Consider the following 19,581-nt stretch of genomic DNA (forward strand, 5'->3'; position numbering starts at 1 on the left):
AAATTCTTGAAGTCTTGATCTAGAAGCATGAATAAAAGAAACTGCATTTCTAATTTTTGAAATCACATCTTGAATCATGCCCATGCCAGCTTGAACAGAAAGATTTAAGATATGACATGCACATCTAATATGCAGTAAATTTCCATCTAATATGGGATGCAATGAGTCTCTTAATAATACAACAGCAGAATTATTATTAGATGCATTATCAAAAGTAATAGACATAATTTTATCATTAATATTATATGAACATGCAGTTTGATAAATTATATTTGAAATTTGTTGCCCAGAATGTGGAAAATCAAAAGTACGAAAAGCAAGAATACGTTTATTTAATTGCCAATCATTATCAATATAATGAGCAGTAATGGCAATAAAAGAATTACTACCTACAGATGCTGACCAAATATCAGAAGTTAATGAAATTTTTACATTTAAAGTAGAAAGTGTTTCAATTAAATTTTGTTTCATTGCTAAAAAATTGGTCATAGCTACTCTTCTAAATGTACGCCTACTAGTTCTTTTGTAAGCAGGTTGTAGGTTTAATTGAACATATTCTTCAAAATTAAAAGATTCACATAAACTAAAAGGTAATTCATCCTTAACTATCCATTTTACAAGTGCTTTTCTTTGATTTTCATGATTATATGCAAAATTACCTACAAGTAATCCCCCTTGTATATTAAGGCTACTTTGAGTTTGAGCATGAGAATCATGCATCCTATGACTCTCTTGATGTCTTTTTAAATGCCCTGTTCCCCCACTACTACTACAACTATAAAGTTTGGCACATTTTTTACTTTTAGCTTTCCAGACTCCCTCAACCATAACTCTATCAAATTCATTCCATACAGTACTAGTCCTCTTACGAGAAGAGGTTTGACCTTCACTCGGTTCACCAGTTCTAGAGGAACTAGGAACAGGGGGTTGGGGATTAGTTTCTTCCCCCTCAGAAACAGGAATGCCAAACTGACTTTCCTCAAAAGATGACATATCTATGATTAATTCAAAAAATAAAAACTAACCGCAAGAAGGAATTGAGTAGAGGGTCGGAGGGCAGAGGCAGCGCCGAGATTCCGAGCTTCCTCTTGTGCTCTCAACAGAAGCGACCTTCTTTTCTCAACAGGAACCTCCTCTTGTGTAGCACTTGAACAAACTAAAAATTAAATTGCTAGAAGAGCACTTTAGAAGAGAGAAATAATAGCAGTAGAGAAGGAGAGAATGAGAGGTTTGGTGTGGTGAGAATGAGGGAGGAATGGGCTATTTATAGAAGCCCAAAAATTTTTTTTTTCCCAAAATACCCCTCAATTCAGCCGTTATAGGACTGTTGGGAGGGGCAAAACCGTCTTTTTCCCGAAAATAGCCGTTGGAAACGGCTATTTTCTTCCCCTCTCTCCAGACGGGCCGTGCCAGGCATGGCCCGTCTGGAGCCGTTACGGGCCGTGCCAGGCACGGCCCGTTTAGAGACGTTGCGGGCCGTGCCTGGCACGGCCCGTTACCGCCCGTTACGGGCCGTGCCGTGCCCGGCCCGGCCCACCAATAGAGGGGCCGGGGGCCGGGCCGGGCTTGCCTTCCGTGCCTCACGGGCCGTGCCAGGCACGGCCGGTTTAGAGTTTTGGCCCGGGGGGCCTGGGCCGGGCCGGCCCGGCACGGCCCGTTGCCCAACTCTGAGTAGAGGCCAAATTGTAGGAGAGATCCGAATACGACGGCGGAAACCAAACCCACCGCGGACCAAGATCTGGTGACGGGACGCGCGCCGGACCCGAGCGGATGAACGCCGGCCGTCTGATCCGCCCGCGGCACTGCAATGATCGGCGACCGACGGCGCGGATCGAATCAGGACAACGATCCAGCCAAGTTTCTCAACCGCATAGAAAGTTAGATGAGATGCGGATCATCTACCATCCATATGGCCGGCGAAAAACATGACGCCATAAACGATAGAATGTGGTTATGCACATGGAAGGTTCTAGAAGAGGGGAGAAGGCCGTCGGATGCGGACGGAGCAGGCCACGTTCGGTGACGTGGAGGAAAGCTATTGGTTTACACCGTTCCAGTGGGATGACGCTGACTGCCGCTCGCCGGGGCCAAAGGCGGCAGCGGTTGGAGTTGGAAAGGCCGGGCGGATCGGATATCGCCAAAAAGACCATAACTAATACCGAAATTACCAATATACCCTCAATAGCCCGATGTAACAAAAACTCGGGACAGCTCTCCGGTGCGCGTATCCTACGCCCGGTAGGCGTTCGTTAGCGTGATTTCTTTTCTACTATTTTTTCTCTATTTTTTTCTTCATTTTTTTTTCCCGAAAGAAGGAAGGAATAACGGGGGAGGGCGGATACCTTGGGGCCTCATCTCTTCTCTAGGTAGGGTTTCCGCGGATCTCTCGTTAGGGTTTCTCGGAGAGCTTGGGGGGTTTGGGAAGGAGGGATCGCCGGGGCGAAGGTGAGGGTGCGATAGATGGAGACGGCTTCGCGATTGAGCGAAGACGAGGATGAGTTCGGGAGGAGCCAGGGATCCTCTCAGAAAGGTTCTCTCTTTCTTGTTTTGTTTTGTTTTTCTTTTGCGCCCAGCTTTTGTCCACTCTTTCTACTCTTGCTTGGTCCTTTAACCGTGCTTTCTGGTCTTGAAGTTAATTTCTTTTCCCCTGTGAACGATCCCTTTTTTCTTCGTTGTAATATATGAAAAGGAAACTTTCGTTTTTTCTGAACCCAGGTATCAAGGATAAGGTGATATCGTCACCTTTTTTTCCCCCCTCTTGTTTTTGCTGTAAATTTCCCGTGTATCAGTGCTCCTCGATCATGAGATTTTTTTTTTCTATTTTCTTTTTTCTTTTTGAATTCTTTGAGTAAAATATCAATTTGGTCCATTTTGGGCTGGTTTTTTTTTATAGACTTTTTTTCATCTTAAAGCTGCTTATTTTGGTGAGCCTAAGAATAGGAGAAACTGTGGCATTATTACGGGCTTTCCCTGGTTTAAGTTTTGTCTTTTTGTTAATTCTTTTGGGGTCTGGGCAGTGGAATTGAATGTGAAGGTGGATGGGAAGGGTAGCGGGCAGAAGCCGGGCACACCAACCACGCCAAGATCGAAGCACTCTGCAACAGAGCAGCGCCGAAGGTGCAAAATTAATGATAGGTGAGTTCACTGATCACAGTTGGTAATATACTCGTCTTTTTCCACAATTGTTGGTGTCATGGATCTATCTATGTTTTGGTTATTCTTTTCCATTTTGTCCATTGATTTCCTTTTTTAAAGAAACAGGAAAAAAAGGGTATTTTGATGGTAAATCAGGAATATTATCATGTATTTTGTCATAAGGTTGTGTTTAATTCATCCTGTTCACAGGTACGTCTTCAAGAGATATTGATATATTGTATGCTTTTACTGTTTTGGACATTTTCCAACTAAATAAGAAAGTATTATGATGTTAGAAATCAAAATTTAGAGAGACTAGGAAGAACCAATTAGCATTCTGGCAAAGGTTTAAATGAAATCAAAATTTACCTATGAGGAAAAGGAATGGAATATAAAATGGGAAAGATGACAGCATTTGAATTCAAGTCTAACTAAGTAGAACATGTCGAGTTCGTTTGTGGGAGGCGTGAACAGACTCCATATGCTTAAATTTGCCAAATCATTGGCCAATTATGCTGTTCGCATGTCTTTTGAGATTTTCTTTTTCTTGCATATTTTTAGCAAAGTTTATCTTTATATCATTAAACAATCTTGTGACTTGAGCTAGGGACCACTTCTCTTGTGTGTCCTCCTTCTCATGGGAGTAGGCACCAGTCTCAGGGAAAGTGAGAACTGATCCTAGAAGAGATTCCTATTTACATCACAGTTATCTGTACAGGACACTTTGTCTCATAACCCATCCTGAACTTTCTAGCATCAAATGCACATTTACAGCTACATAAATTGGAGATCTTATTTTATTCTTTAGTAATCACAAGATAATCTTTAATCAAGGTGAGATGATTCATCATTCTTGTACCATCCATGCCATAACTATAATCGTCTAGCTTTTTTCCAACTATGGTATGCCGTATCGGCTCGAACTGGGTGGTATGGGACGTATTATACCGTACCAGTTTGGTACCGGAATCCAGTACGGGTTGCATACCGACGCTTGATACGTCAAAAAAATTCCGTACCGTACCATACTGACACTATGCTAGTGTGCCACCGGTATGGAGTCCGGTACCAAGACGACGAACCTTGTTCCCAACTATCTTAGGATTAGCTTTATGGATTCTCATTTGCTAAAAGTACTCACAACAAAACTACACAGAAACAAGAGATCTTCTAGGACTCGCAAAAATACCACACTTTAAACTCGGAAGTCAAAATACTTAACTCAACTAAGCCTTAATCCCAAACTAGTTGGGACTCAAAAGTTAAAATGACAGCCAAAAATACCAGAAGAACGGACGATTGTTGTCCAATAAGCATACTTACAAACCAAATTCATTATCATCCTCATAGATTGCGCCCAACTCATTATTGTCCTTATAGATTGCATTATAGGCTGATTTAAGTTGTGAGAAATGAATAGAAAGCTTAAATTCCTATATGTGGAGAATGCAAAACATGTTCGACATACTTGTTTTACTTGGTTACTGATTAGGTGTTTTGATGTTCTACTGCATATGCTGGTAGAGGCTTTGGCTCCATTAGTTTATGCAGTCTACCCCTTCTAAACAATTTGCTTTTTGAGTCTATGTGGCTAATACCAGTCTTTTCAGAATTCCATACCGACCGTACCAACAGGTAAGCTGCAACAGTAAGAAATCGATACTTGGTAGGCACCTTGCATTGAGTGTCCTCATCAAGAAATGGACTGTACAACATTGTACCAATTGGCTACCAGTATGGTACCAAAATCTGTAATAAAATCCTTAGGTAATACGATGAATTTGGAGGAGCATGTAGTATTGACTTTATGGTTTAAAATAATGATCAAAATGGAGTATTTCATCTTTAAAGATGTGTTTCTTTAGGGCAATTGAATTAGAACGGAACCTAGTTTAACTTGGAGTATATGATTTTCGACATAACTTCAAGAACTAATGGAAGTGCAGTCCTTTGAAGTGAGATTCACTTGCTAGTGCTTGCTATGCTAGGTTCTTGTTTTGAACTACAATTTAATCATTTGATTTGCATTTTCCTTTTTTTCTTAGACTAGAGAGGTTGCCTATAGTGGGATGGGAGCATGGGGTGTCTTCTTTAGCCGTGGGAAGTAACTTCTTTAGTTTTTTCTTTTTGAATTAGGAGGTATCCTCATGGGGGTTATGGGTGGTTATTTAAGTGGAATACATGAGATGGGATTTTAGCAGTCAACTAATCTTTTGAAAGTTGCTTACTTTCATGACTTACATGACTTCCATCTTGAGTTACATGGGAACAAAAACCCTTAGTGAAAGCCTATTTTGGATAAAATCAATATATTTTGTTCTGGCCTGATTCTATATTTCAGACAAGATCTCTTCGGCTTCATTTGATAGTGGGAATATATACGCACACACTATTATAAAAGGGAAGTTTTGAATTTAGAATATTCTCTTTATGATTCTGTTTTCAAATTCTTTTGCCCAAAATGACTTTCTCGAAACTTCTAATCCTACTGGCCATATTTTTCGTTACCTTTCCTTTCATAGGAGGCTGGGTATCAATTTCTCCTGTTGTTTTTCTCTCATTTTATCCCAAAGGGTGATAATCAAGAGCTTGTCCATGTAAGTCACAATCAGTCTCTTAATTACATATAATCTTTCATAGACGGATGCGGTTTGGGTCTACTATGAAGTGGAAATAAGTTTCCACTTTGGATGCATGCCATACAATGTGGACTTTGAGTTACCTGCTTGCTACCTCATGTTAAGCTGTGGTTCCAATATTTATGAGGGAGCCCCATTTGAATATGAAAGCCCATCATGTTTGGTGTAGGGTCTTATAGGGAAATCTATATTTCCACTTTGTAGTGGATCTAAACCGCTCTTCATAAATGCACCTAATTATCTTTATCTGACACACTTTTAGATTAATATGCTAAAATTGAAGAGCTAATAATTGCACGGAACTTCCATATATGCCACACATGATCTTTGACCGTTTAGAAAACTTTAACTTTCAAAATTCATAAATTTCAAATTATAAAAAAAGATAAGATCATCACTACGACCTTAAAAAAGCAGCCATTCTTTGTTTGTTTTATGTTTTTACAATAAAATATGTTGCAGAAGTTCTATTGTTTCATCAACTTTTCTGAAATTCTTGCTTCTAAACTTTAAATATATTTTCTTGTTTCTGCTTCTCAGTACAGAACTATCTGAGTTGAAATAGAACATCAAAAGTTTCACTTGTTTTAGCCATTGTCTGATTGTCTTCCATCTGTCGTGAGCTGTATGTAATGTACTAAAAATGGATGGTAAATCTGGCACACAGATTTCAGATACTTAGAGACCTTATACCACATAGTGATCATAAACGAGATAAAGCTTCACTTCTTTTGGAGGTAAATAGCATCAACCCAAGCTTGTTACTCCTTTTGCAGCTAATCAAATGGGCAATTTATTATCTTCACCTCTTTTTGCAGGTTATTGAATATATTAAATTCTTACAAGAGAAGGTGCAAAAATATGAATCATACCAGGGATGGTGTCCGGAAAATGCAAAGTTAATGCCATGGGTAATTAATTTACTTTCTTCTTTCAATAAAAGTCAGCATATGACATGCATGTGTATGTAATTTGCATTTGTAGATGCATTGATATGCTTATGGATGGGGTAGCGCGCAACATATTTCCAGATACTTTTTGAGTCTTTTTTCTGGGCGAGTGTGCGTGTCATTATGCATTCACTTCACAAAAAACTGCCCATCTACCTAGTGTTGGATCTACTTGGCCTGACATTCAGTTGCACTTTGTTGTATGCATGGCTGGTTTATCTATATTCCAGATATTAGAAAGATCGGATCAACTGCATTGACCCTTCATACAATTTGTACTAATTAATCGATGGTAATACAATGGTTGTTTGACTATGAATTTCACTCGTGAAACTTATTTTTTATATCCATAATTTTGTAAAAGCTTGGTAAATTAAATTGTCAGATTCAGATAGGATTTTCGTGGCATTTTATATGGCCCTTATGTTTTCTTTTCAAAACTATGGACCTTTGCCCATGAAATTGATTTTGTATCAATTTTTTGTCTTGTCTATTTTCCAGAACTAACAGTCCTTTTGTGACTAGTTTTAACTCGGCGGTTAAATTTAGTCATAAGCAGGCCAAGGTTTTTAAAATATGTTTTCCTCTTTATTTATCCTAGAAATTTTATTTGATTCACCTAGAAATTTACTGGCATTATTTCTTCAATGAAATAAGGGATGGCCATATCAGGAATTATGTCTTCAGCAAAATAAGCAATGACCGTACTGTAATGTTTAAATGAAATCAACTAGACACTTTCCCAGGACTATTTTGCTTTTGTTTGTAATGTGATGTTCCATAACTTACAAGTCTTTTCTTTGGCACAAATCGTTCTCCTAGAATTCATAATCTGTGTGTCTCGTGCAGATGTTCCCCGGCAGAAAAATTAACCATTTATTTCTGACAATCCTAAGATCCGGTATTTTGGGTTTTATAATCCAAACAAAAAACAATATGAGTTTTTTATTAAATACTTCTTTTTCTTAGTTTGTGGAATTCTTTTGGAATCATTTTGTGTCAATTCATAGGATCTGCTATTTATTGCTTATGGGCATGGAATATGACTCGGCATGAATAAGCATGATCTCTGAAGGTTTTATACTAATATCCCCTTTAAGGAATTTAGTCTTTTTTTTTTTTTTTGCTTGTAACAGAGTAACAGCCAAGCCCCTACAGATGGTGTTTCTGACTCTTCTCATGTCTTTAAAAATGGCCCTGCTCCCCCTGGGTTTATGTTCCCTGGGAAGTTTGTTGACAATACCATCCCTATAGCCCCAACAATGCTCTCAAACGCACAGAATGTGGCTGAACCAGACATGAATCCTGGTACAGGTGCGGTGTTCGTTCCTTTGCAGCCAAACTTTTGTGCTTCTGTTGGAACGGAATATGGTTTAACACAGCCTCAGGAGAGGTTAATTTCAGATTCAGATAACATGGCATCTCAGTCCCAATCGTGGCAGAGACCATCAGGTCCATCTGACTGTAATATTGGCAGCGATATGTTGAGTGAACAAGAAGAGCTAGCCATTGATGAGGGCACAATCAACATTTCTTGTGTCTACACTCAAGGGTGAGTTTCTATTAGTGGATTATCTTCTTCTTCTTTGACTTTTCATAGAAGGCCATTCATTTGCTCATATTTATGTATCCTCTGGAACTTGTTAAACAAAGAAGACATTGTTTTGAAAGATTTTATATTTTGAGATTCATATCTACCTGAAACTCTAACGTGTTTCCTGGATGGCTTGATGTGAAATAGGATATTGACCACGCTAACACAAGCACTGGAGAGTTCAGGTATAGATCTATCTCAAGCCAGCATCTCCGCGCATATCAATCTAGGTAAACGAGCGATCAGTAGAAGGCCAACTGCCACCACTACTATGTCTAGTGCTAAGGTATAAATTATTTCATTTATTCTTATTAAATTTTCTTTTAGTTAATTTACTAAAATAAATGAAATCTCAACAACACGTGTTGAAATTATTTTCAATTCGGGACTTTACTGTAAATTCTGGCCTGACCCTGCTCGTTTGGAGATATACTAGTGCAGATCTGTGCTTATCCGATGAAGTTTATTTCATATTTTCTTCTTCTGAATAAACATTGTAGCAACAATTATGTGATAGTATTTGACTAATACATATTTCATGATGAATTGCTTCTGTCAAGGTGAATAATTTGTTGATCGCCTTACATCTCCTTACATTTGGAAAATAACGCTCATGACAATGCTTTTCCTAACCCACCTGTTTTCCTTTTCTTTTATAGATGCTTGCAGATTCTGTTAAGATGAATAATCATTATGCAATACAATTATATGTGTTAGTATCTAACTAATACGTATTACATGCATAACAATGCATGTAAACACAAAGTGGCTCTCATAACAATGCTTTTTCGAATCCCCTTATTAATGTTAATCACTTCTTATATAACTTCACCTTGAATAAAGTATTACCTGCTCCTAAAGACATTCCTAAAGTGATTTCACTTTCGCTTCATTATTTGCATGTTTTATCATTCCTATGTTATGTAAGGAGGGCGTCGTATATTACCCAGTTTTTTTTTCTCTAAAGCAGTTGGTATTAGTCATCTCATTGGATTGGAAACTGCCCACATCAATTCAAATTTAGAATAAAAATGGCTTGCAGTATCCTGACTTTTAGGGCTGTCAAACAAGTGAGCTGGTTGCACGCCAGATCATATTTCAAAATTCAGCTCAAGTTTAGTTCACTCGAATAGCAAATTAGCTGAGCCAGAGCTAGACTTAGCTCTCAAGAACTCAGCTAGGTTAAGCTCAAAGTATGAGCATATGTAAATCATGAACAACCTCAAATGATTTCATTGATTTCAGTAGTGGCTCAAATCCCATTTGGATCCGCATCTCTCATCAATAGATCTGCAAATTAGCCAAGCTGAGGTTGGTTATCCATTCTTGGCCATAAAGAGGGTGTTCAAGCTCAAGGTCAGCCACTTAAACAACTTGACTCTAAAGTTGAGCCATTTTCACACTTGGCACAACGTGCTGGTGTCAGTTTAGGGTTTGTCTTGTTTATAAGCAGGGTCTCGTAGTGCAGCTCAAGTGAAAGATATCATGAAAACCAGTGAACAAGACGGGCCCAAGTTGTTCATGAACAGGTTGCTTCATCTGCAGCCATCTTGTCAAGCTATGAGATTAAGCATACATTCTGATGCATGAAAACCATGCATCATGATCATGAAAAATCTTTAGGTTCTTGGGATTGTCCTCAAGTTGCAAAAAGAAAAAAGAAAAGAAAAGAAAAGTAGTACATGAGCAATGGAGTGAATTCATTCTCACAGTCCCTTGAGTTCAACCCTTCTTGGTTCCATGTTCATCCTTTTATTACATGTGGATTCTAGGACTGTGAGCACCCTTTGTCATGTGAAATTAGTTGATCTCTTGGGTTGATGTAGCACTAATTTTCAAGGCTCATATTGCAGCTGACAGCATGCCTACTCTGTTCAATGACTTCAGAGTTGGTGTGCCAATTACTGATTCGGTCCTCTTTTTCCCCTCCTTTGGTTGTAGGATCATGAAGACCCCTCAGCTGTTAATCAAGTGATAGGGGACTCGAGGGTGGGGAGCAGTTGTGAGGAATCTGAGCAAGCTCTGAAGAGGCATAAAGTTGATAACAGCTAATGCTACATCCTTGGATCCTCTTCTTTATCTTGTAATCATCCTTATGCTGAATCAAAGATGAATGCTCGAGCCTTTGCACATGGGCATAATGGAATTATGTATTCTTTGCATATGTCTTTTAGTGAAGAGGCTTCCATCACAAATTGAGAAGCTACCTCATTTCAGGCTTTCTTTCCTGTTATGAGGGCCCGCAGTACTTCATCCTTGTAAGGTACCATGGATGTTCTGATCTTTTGTTATTACACAGTATGTTTTTGTGAATTATGGAAATCATTAGATTTTAATTAATTACTTGTTTGCATTATTATCTATTTGATCCAGCTGTTTGATTGTTGAGTTGATGGAAGTGGGGCATCAGGCAAGTGTTGAACTGATTATCGTGATGCTATCTCTTCGTGCAGATTGGAATAGAATACAAAAGGACTGGATGGCTCGCGTGATTATTTTTTCCCTTTTCCATAACAGGATACTCCAACTTAATCATTCATTGGTGAGATTGTGCAGCTTTTCTTCGTTTTTCACCCATAGGGTGCGTAGATTTGGGAATATAACATCAGGTCATGAAGGATACACCCAACTGGTTAGTTCATTTCTTCGTTTAATGAACTGATCCTGGAGCAATTTTTTTGTTAATCCTCATCTTTTAAGTGCGCAAGTTTCGATAGGAGTTTCAGTGGTCATCCTGCTATCATAGAGAGAAGGAGCGAGCCCTTTAGTAATGCAGAGATGTCTGAAAACTTGATCCGATATTAGCATATGATACCATATCTAGGAAAATTTAGAATAATAGTCGAAAACTTGATCCAATATTAGCATATGATACCATATCTTGGAAAATTTAGAGTCATAGTCAGCGACGCTGTAAATCTTTACTCACCACTTGTGATACCAGTTCTTCCACCAAGAGTCCCATGGAAGTGGTAATGGACGGGACTTCTCACCATCTGTTCTTGGATTTAGGTAACCATAAATAATCTATTATTGCACAATGTTTCTACAGTCTAGTGCTTTATCTGGACGATCAACCGTGTTTGATAAAACACCCAGCTGACTCGAGATCGAACAAGGCAACAAAGAAGAGCTAATAATAGATTCTGTGAAAAATGTCTACTCTCATATCAGAGAAATTGTTATTACAAAGCTGGAAATCAATTGCAACTTATGAACCCCCCAAAAATTGAATGGTTTAACCTTAAACAGAATCATACTCTGAAATCACATAAATAAGAATAAAGCTTGACTTGTGAACCTCACTAACATCAGGTGTATAACGGGGTAAAAAGGCCAATACTTTTGCATGGCAACCATAGTATACTAAAAGAAGTCCTGAGGTTTTCCGATCTTTATATTCTGCTCTGCTAAAAAGCTTGCAATGGCATTCTTCTGCCAGCCCTTAAAGCTCCTGCACCCACCAACAAGAATTACAGCATCTAAGATGTTAACTACGTAAACTGATATTAGATAGCAGGCAAAGCGAATAAACTGTAGAGTGAGGTGCTAATCATTTTGGTTCCCCAAGCTAGTTTGATACGTGAGAGCATTATAAACATTACTGCCAATATAACAGTGAACAGCAAGAGATGCATGGATGCTTGAAGTGAACAATATAATTTGGAACAAACTAGACAGTCAGTTTTAATATTTTATCAATCACTAAGAGAACAGAAGGGAATAATGTCCTGACTAAAGTAGGATTACAAAGGGAAGAGAGGGCATACCTACAACTTGACATGAATATAGAAAATACAAATTCAAGTCCGATAAGTATCCAAATGTACAACACCGAAATAATAAACAAGCACGCAAGTTTATGCAAAGCATAGAGAAGCTTTAAAAACTTATAAACATGTCACATATCTAAAAGTTAATAAGAAAATATGTTTTCTGTGGCAGTGAATTTTACGTTTCACAGGTAACATTGGATAGCAATTTCCATACTGCAATTCCTGTTAGGAAATACATCACACATCACATGAATTTGTTTTGGTTTCACTTGAATTTAAGTATTTATCAGGCGATGTGTCATTGAGGTTCACCATTTGATAAGTGGCACAAAACAATTCTTGTGTATGTAAAATAAAAAGGTGTCTAAATCAGTATTAGGACAAACATCATGTTCATGGAGAAAAGAATAACCTCTTCCGTACAGCATGTTCATATGCAAGTTAGGTGAAATGACCATCAAGACTGTTAATGCAAACATGAGCGCAAGCCTTGTCCATTACTTGAATATTATATTAAAGCGTCACAGGCATTCATCTCCTACCAACAACAAGCTCACAGGTTAAGGCAATTCATTCAATAAAGTTGGACATTTTCTTGGTTAAAAAACCTCACTCAAACACATTCATCTTTTCTCATTATGTTTATCTCGTATTTACCATTCACTAAGCAAAGCTCGTGCTATGAGCGAGTTTCACAAAATGAAGGTAAACGAAAGAAAAACTATTTGATATTTTGGACCTTCACAAGTTGTGTCAGGGTTATGAACTTACTTTTGATCTAGATGTGCTAGAATTTCTCCTCCTGGAAAGGCTGCTCTAGTAGCCTCATATGAAGCTTTTATTGATTGTTTCCAGGTTCCACCAATGGTTTGCTCACTAGTTTTTACATTTTGCTGGTTAGGATCTTCCATTGGTAAAGCATATCCTGATAGTAGGTGGCCCACCCATACACCATCTTTCCTGCAATTATTTCAAGTATAGAAGACATCACATCAGAAAATGCTTTTTTTGTTAAGCAGCTATATTACAAATTTAAAAATAAAAAAGAGGCAACTGTACTACAAAAGCAACTACAGTGATGCATGGAACTTGTCCAGCCCTAGCTCCCAAAATGCAAACCAACTCTTAGTGGAACTTAACCATAAACCTAATAAGGTAGGAAGTGGTATTGCTTACACAACAATATCCATGTGGCGAGGAGCATAATGACCACCTCCTAATCCCAGAACGACTTTATTTTTACCATCACTCCTGTGTCACCAGACAATAAAAAGTTGATGCAGGCAACGCACAATAAGGTCATGCAAAATGACAACTGTGAACAAGCTGTACTCTTTTAAATTACTGCTTATTGACATTTAATTTGGAACAGGCAGCTAGTATACAAGTAAAATGAAGTGTACCCTATAACTTGTCTACAGCCAAGTAGCTTGGTCTATGATTTTTTGGTCTAAATTTTGCTTTATTTATTTAGAAATTGTGATTTGGACCCCTTGGCAAGGATGATTTATTTATTTGTACAAGCAGTAAGTTGAAGAAAGATTATTTCTTGGAAGCCCCATATACAACTTTCCACAACATCCTTAAAACAGCCTTACCCCTTCCACTCTCCTACACCATCACCCCCTCCAAGGCCAAATCCTTCCCAGAGAAGCTGCAAATATCACAAAGCAGAGCCATTTGTTTTACTGAACAATATTGTCGCATGAGTCTAATTACATACAAACTCGAGGCAATATGATTAAAGCTGAAAATTGAAATAAACATCAGCATTAAACTTCTAAATTTCTAAGCAGGCAATAAATGAGAAAATGTTTGGCACTTTGGATATGCAAGGTCATAGCATCCATTTTTTTGTCACATTAATTACATGGACATGTTATTAAAACTTGCATTATTTCTTTTTTTACAAATAAAGGAGACATCAAGAAGATATTTTTAAAATAAATTTAAGAAAAAAGAGAAAACTGCAGGATAAAAAAGACTCTGCCACAGCCTCATTCAGTGGCCCAAGTAATAACATTCTTCGAGTCTTCTTGCAATGCATGTTTGTTTTGGAAATTCACCTGTGCCTTCAGCTCTCCTTGCATGTTTGATATTCTATTTCGGCTTCTCAAAAGCACAAAATGACAAACAACATTACTTTCTAACCAGTTCTCCAGTTCAGACTATCTGGCTACATATCTTTGTCGAATCATTTTCTGTATTAATTTATTTCATAGACAACCAAAGTTGTTGTAAGATACATTGGTGGAATAATCTTCAACACATGGATAATAGTTATGAGCCCCGTGCCAAATTTGCTTAGCCTTCCACCAATTTTCCAGGCCATGGACTATAATCTGCACTTCATGGTAGTCCCAAAAGGAAACTGAGAGTAACCTTTTATTTCTTGAAAGCATATTGAGGTATTGTTACTAGGATCATAAACAGATGTGTGGATGCAAGGAATAATAGAAACAATTGTTTCATGTTGCCCATAACAACATGGGAATAACACAACCATGTGTGAGAGGAAAGCAGTGAAGAGCCCCTAGTTAAAAATTTAACGTGCTTTTCATATTGCTTACGTAGCACAACTTAACCACCTTTGTAGCATAAAAGATAACTTGAACATCAAAATTTACTAGACATTTGCTTGCAAAATGATCTTTGATAAGCTAACAAGAAACAATTCATACTTCTCATCTTCTACTGAAAAGGTATTATGGGACATAGATGACTTAAATTCAGCTGATTTCTCTTCAACTCTCCAAAGATGACATAAGAGTTTTGATAACATTTTTTCATCTAATAAGTTCAATGACAATTTTGTAGCGAAAGAGAAATGGATGCAAGATTCCAGTACTGAGAGATTCCTTGTATTTTCCTAACAATATACTCTAGGTGCAGAGATATTTCTAACTATGCTTACCCTATAAACTCCCATTCTGTATTAAAAAGGGATTTGAAAAGTCCATATCGACAGATGATGTGGCCTCTAGGAGGGTCAAATAGTGGAGAAGCAACAAAGCCATCCCAAAATTGATGCAACAAGAATTGGTCAATATCCTCTGTTAATATCAATGGGAAGAATAGCAAGTCTTTACAGTTATGGAAACACTTAAGCAGATGATTAGATTATTTATGACTTCAAACTAAAAATGAAGGAAAATATCAAGCGGCCAGTACGCACAATGAAAAAATCTAGGAAGGAAAAGGGCCTGAAGACCACAGAATAAGATTCTGCTTTAAAAGTATTCCTGGGCAATGACAAATTGTTGGAAAGATTATAGCTCTATTTATCTGACACCTGACCATCACATTCATGAAATTGGAAACTTGTTGTGAAGGACATAGGTCTAAGAGCTGGTATGATTGTTCATGAAAAAATATTTTTCCTTTCCTTTTTTTTTAAAAAAAAAAAAAACACTCACTAGAGCCATAGCTTGAGCAGCATCTTGCCTACCCCAGTACTCTTCTGTGCTTCCTACAAGAATTAAAGAAGAACCTCTTAAGGCATCTAAAGAAAAAATGTATGAATATGTATATTTTGCAATTATTGAAACAAACTCCACATTACAAAAGACTTGATGAAAAAAAGAAATATATTGGTTACTAAAAATCTCCAAATTTATAAGAAAAGCCATATACCTATCTCCAAGAACATGGTTGGCGTATGAACTATAGGTCCATGATGAGTTGCTTCCAGAGTAACCTACATAAAGCCATAAAAAAAACGAAAAGAAAACGCGCGCGCACCCATTAAAAACCACGTAGAACGATGAAATAATGACATCGGACATGTCATTGAAATAGTTAATATATAATTATGGAATGAAATCGAAAATATAATTAGCGTAGCTTCCGTTACAATGTTAAGAGCAATCGTATTGTCTTTTCTTTTTGGGCTCGTTTGATTCGCGAGAAGTATTTTCCCTCCTAGGAATATGATTCCTGGGAATCAGATTCCTAGGAAGAGAATACCTAGGAAAGTACTTTTGACATGTTTGGTTAACCATGGGAAAGTGACTAATTTTCAAAGTGCTTATGTTTGGTTGACCATCCACTTTCCTAGAAAAGTTATGTATAATTCCTATTATGCCCTTAATAAAAATTAGGTCTTTAATGCCTCTTTAATGCTTCTTTAATGCTGAAGGGTCTTTTTGGGAAAAAATAAAAAAGGAGTAATTCCCACCTCATGGGAAAGTAATTTTCCCATGTTTCTCATGGGAATAACTTTCCCATGAAATGTGGGAATCATATTCCCATGGGAATACCACTTTCCCATCTCTCTCCTTTGAAAACTCCAATCAAACAAGAGGCATTTCATTACTTTTCCGTTGACCACACTTTCCCCCCTCGTTTTCCTGCGAACCAAACGAGCCCTTTGTTCTTTTCCCAATGACGTTATATCTGGCGTACATGAACCCGGCCCAAAATTCACTTCGGCCGACCCGGTTCACATATCGGTCCAGTTACTACTAGCCCGAGCAACCGATCCATTTGGGAAGGCATGGAAGGGTGGGTACCTCGAACTCAGGAACGAGACCCTTGGAATGGGCGATCTTCCGGAGGAGGCGGAGCCAGGGGCCGATCCGAGGGTTGGGGAGGCTGGCCCAGCCGGGGCGCCCTCCTTGCGGCGGGGTCTCGTCCTCACGCAAGTGCGGCACACCGATCGGGTGGACGGTGAGGGCGGGGCGGTTGGAGACGGCGGTGTGGCGGCTGAGGAAGATGACCTCCGACACAGGTTCGCCGGTGGCGGCCTCCCAGCGGAGGTCCAGGTCGTCCTCCGCCACGATGTTCTCCCGGTGCTTCAACAGCCTCACGTCCCCATTAGCAAAGCTCTCCATCCCCTCCTAAATTGAATCCATTCATTCATCCATCCGTTTGGTAAGACAGCACAAATCAAAACAAACAAAAAGAGAGAGAGAGAGAGAGAGACAGAGAGAGATCATTATGGAAAGGGGGGAAAAAAATAGGGGGCGGACGGACGGACGGACGGAGATAGATGGGCCGGCGTTCCAGCCGGGCATAGCGAGGAAGGCGGAGGCGGGCCCCACCGAAGCGGCGTCGGCGGTGGTCGCCACCACTAGCTTCACCATTGCTGTTGCTGTCCTCCGGAGAGGGTGAGGAACGGAGGAAAAGAACGCGCGGCGGACGGCTGGGGTTCCCGCAAGGACACGAGGAATCGATAGCAACATGGGCGAGGGCCGAGGGGAGAACTCCTCCCCTCTTCCCTCTATTTATACCGCGATGCGGCGGGCGGCTAGGGTTCGGGCGAGGGTTAGAGGGATTCGAGCAGGATTCTCCCATTTATATAAGGCGGCGGGCACGAGAAGAGCAATCGAAAATGGAAACACGCCTCGGTTCACATTGAATCTTTAATATAATAATTGTTGGCTGGTATCCAACAAGATTCAGTTTAACAGTAACTTACCTTTACTAGATTCTTCCGATATATGTCGATTGTTCTTCTCTTTCTTTTTATTTTATTTTTTTGAGTTTCTTTTTTTATAAACACCCTTCTACATATTAAATTTTACATAAATATTTTTTCAAAATTAATATTTACATGTATCTTCTTATAAAATATCTGTTTTATTATTCTATCCAGTGTTTATCCTTATTTTTGCATATGTACTTACGCCATATAACGCTGTTAAAAATTTAACAGTTTCCAATTAAAATGATTAAATATTTTTAATAAATAGATGTGTAAACAGAAATATTTATAAGACGAGTACGATAGAAAATAAAAAAATAATTTCAAAATTTTATTTTAATTTTAATTAAAATAAATATGATTTTTATTAACGGTGTTAGAAGAACCTTTATATTAAAGGTATTTATATAAAAACAGTGTTTTATGAGAATACAGAAATAAATATAAATTTTAAGGAGGTATTCATACAAATTTAAATTTTTAGAAGGATATTTATTAAAAAAAATTTATTTGTGAAAGTTTATATCGGTTTCAGGCACCATTATTTTTATACCCGTTCGTTTGTGCCGCTGAAACATTTTAGGTTGACATCCATGATATCAATCGCTACCGTCCATTAGTGGATGGGGACTATGTTACTTGTTGTCATGAGTTGAAGGATATAGCAGCTCAAAATAAGGTGCAGGAGCGTGGCAACGCATTTGGGATCATGAATTGATCTCTCGACAGAATTGAGAATTAGAGAACGAGTCGCCGCTGGAGGAACGATTTCACCGTTTAGTTACCAACAGCAGAATTATAAATGGGATCAGAGCCGTCGATTACAGCTTGGACTTGAAATTATCGACCTAAGTGGGGTATTCCATGTATGCAACCGTGCTATCTGTAAGAATTTATCGAAGTTTATAAAAACAGATCAACTGTGAAAGTTAATGAATATCTTGGTGGAAAAATTTAGATGATACTTTAATTCTAAACTTCGCGATAATAATGCGAACTCCATCTCCTAGAGTTGAAGTCTCCCGTGATTACGCATGGTATGCTAGATATTTAACAAAAGTAATAGAGCTACTGAAGTGATTACGCATAACCGCGCTGGTCTCTACCGCTCGATCATTTGGCCGTTTGAACGCGGCAAGTGTACTTTGCGCCGGACCATCAAACCCAAATCCGAACCCGAACCGAACTGCCTCCAGAGCTCCCCCTCTCCGAGCCGCCATTGCCGGTCGCCCGTCGTACGACGCCCGTAGATCCCCGGTGAAACCAACGACCCTGTTAATTTAGAAACCGGGCAATGCAAAAGGCATATAGCAATATCTTATTGAGTGATTTTGCCTGGAAAAGATCTGATTAAAGTTTAATTTGTTTTCTTCTTGATGAAAATTGAAAGGTAATATCTTGGAAAAAATAACTAAAATGTTAGCATTTCTCAAAAGATCAAAAACACAAGTTAGGTGCCCACAATGAATCAAAACCTATCCTGCACAAATCTATCTAAATTTGGGTTTCAAGACTATGCCTTCGGTGATGAGAAGTTGAGGCCATATATTTGAACTGACTTGATTGAATATAGGTTAGTGTTTGGGGTAAGTCCAGGATGGGCATGTTTGGGCTAGTTTCAAGCAGGGTTACAGCGTATAACATGTAATCTTGATGGTGCCTAGATTATCTTTAGTTGTTGTTTGTAGGTTAGGTGTCGAATTGGCATACGACAAATTCTATCATAACGTGTTTATTTCCCCCTGGATTAGGAGCTAATCCCCATCCACCATCCTTTTCCCAGAGAACCGGCGGAAAATCTATTAATCGGTTTGAAACCAGAGCTTACCCGAGAAAGCACTTGGTGGTATCACAGCATGTTCTTAGGAAATGATTCGTGGTGGTACCATATGTGACCTAATTAGGAAATTTTCTTAGGAGAAAATTCTTCCTGCCACGAATGACGGGGGTATTGGTGTAACCGATGAAATTAGCGTTGGGGTTGTTGATAACCAAGTTGCCAAGCCAGCAGAATACACGTTATGCGGCGCCATGAAGCATTTTACTAAAAGCACTCCACAAA

At 38.7% G+C, this 19,581-nt stretch overlaps 2 protein-coding genes across 8 annotated transcripts; one reads left to right on the forward strand and one right to left on the reverse strand.

Moving 5' to 3' along the window:
• The first annotated feature begins 2,225 nt into the window (after positions 1-2,225).
• Positions 2,226-11,009, forward strand: LOC103702394 (transcription factor BIM2-like). 5 transcript variants are annotated; one of them, XR_003384742.2, is made up of 9 exons: positions 2,226-2,530; positions 3,018-3,135; positions 6,442-6,511; positions 6,593-6,685; positions 7,861-8,276; positions 8,466-8,604; positions 10,260-10,581; positions 10,692-10,728; positions 10,836-11,009. XR_003384742.2 is itself a non-coding variant. In XM_008784820.3 (8 exons), exons 1-8 carry the CDS (start codon positions 2,461-2,463, stop codon positions 10,368-10,370), a joined length of 927 nt encoding a protein of 308 aa, XP_008783042.1. In that variant the 5' UTR covers positions 2,227-2,460; the 3' UTR covers positions 10,371-10,679. The 5 variants fall into 5 exon arrangements, 2 of the variants coding, with proteins under 2 accessions (XP_008783041.1, XP_008783042.1); XR_603303.4 differs by having other exon boundaries at positions 10,692-11,009; XR_603304.4 differs by lacking the exon at positions 10,692-10,728 and having other exon boundaries at positions 10,772-11,009.
• Positions 11,010-11,455: 446 nt separating this feature from the next.
• LOC103702395 (D-aminoacyl-tRNA deacylase-like) lies at positions 11,456-17,431 on the reverse strand. 3 transcript variants are annotated; one of them, XM_008784822.4, is made up of 8 exons: positions 17,073-17,431; positions 16,606-16,932; positions 15,728-15,791; positions 15,511-15,563; positions 13,693-13,748; positions 13,271-13,345; positions 12,866-13,054; positions 11,456-11,772 (listed from the first exon to the last, which is right to left on the reverse strand). In XM_008784822.4, exons 2-8 carry the CDS (start codon positions 16,924-16,926, stop codon positions 11,685-11,687), a joined length of 846 nt encoding a protein of 281 aa, XP_008783044.2. In that variant the 5' UTR covers positions 16,927-16,932; positions 17,073-17,431; the 3' UTR covers positions 11,456-11,684. The 3 variants fall into 3 exon arrangements, with proteins under 3 accessions (XP_008783044.2, XP_026658525.2, XP_008783043.2); XM_026802724.2 differs by having other exon boundaries at positions 17,069-17,431; XM_008784821.4 differs by having other exon boundaries at positions 17,077-17,430.
• Between the last annotated feature and the right edge of the window lie 2,150 nt (positions 17,432-19,581).

Source organism: Phoenix dactylifera, chromosome 7 (assembly GCF_009389715.1).
Source record: "Phoenix dactylifera cultivar Barhee BC4 chromosome 7, palm_55x_up_171113_PBpolish2nd_filt_p, whole genome shotgun sequence".
In the NCBI taxonomy this organism is placed as follows: domain Eukaryota; kingdom Viridiplantae; phylum Streptophyta; class Magnoliopsida; order Arecales; family Arecaceae; genus Phoenix; species Phoenix dactylifera.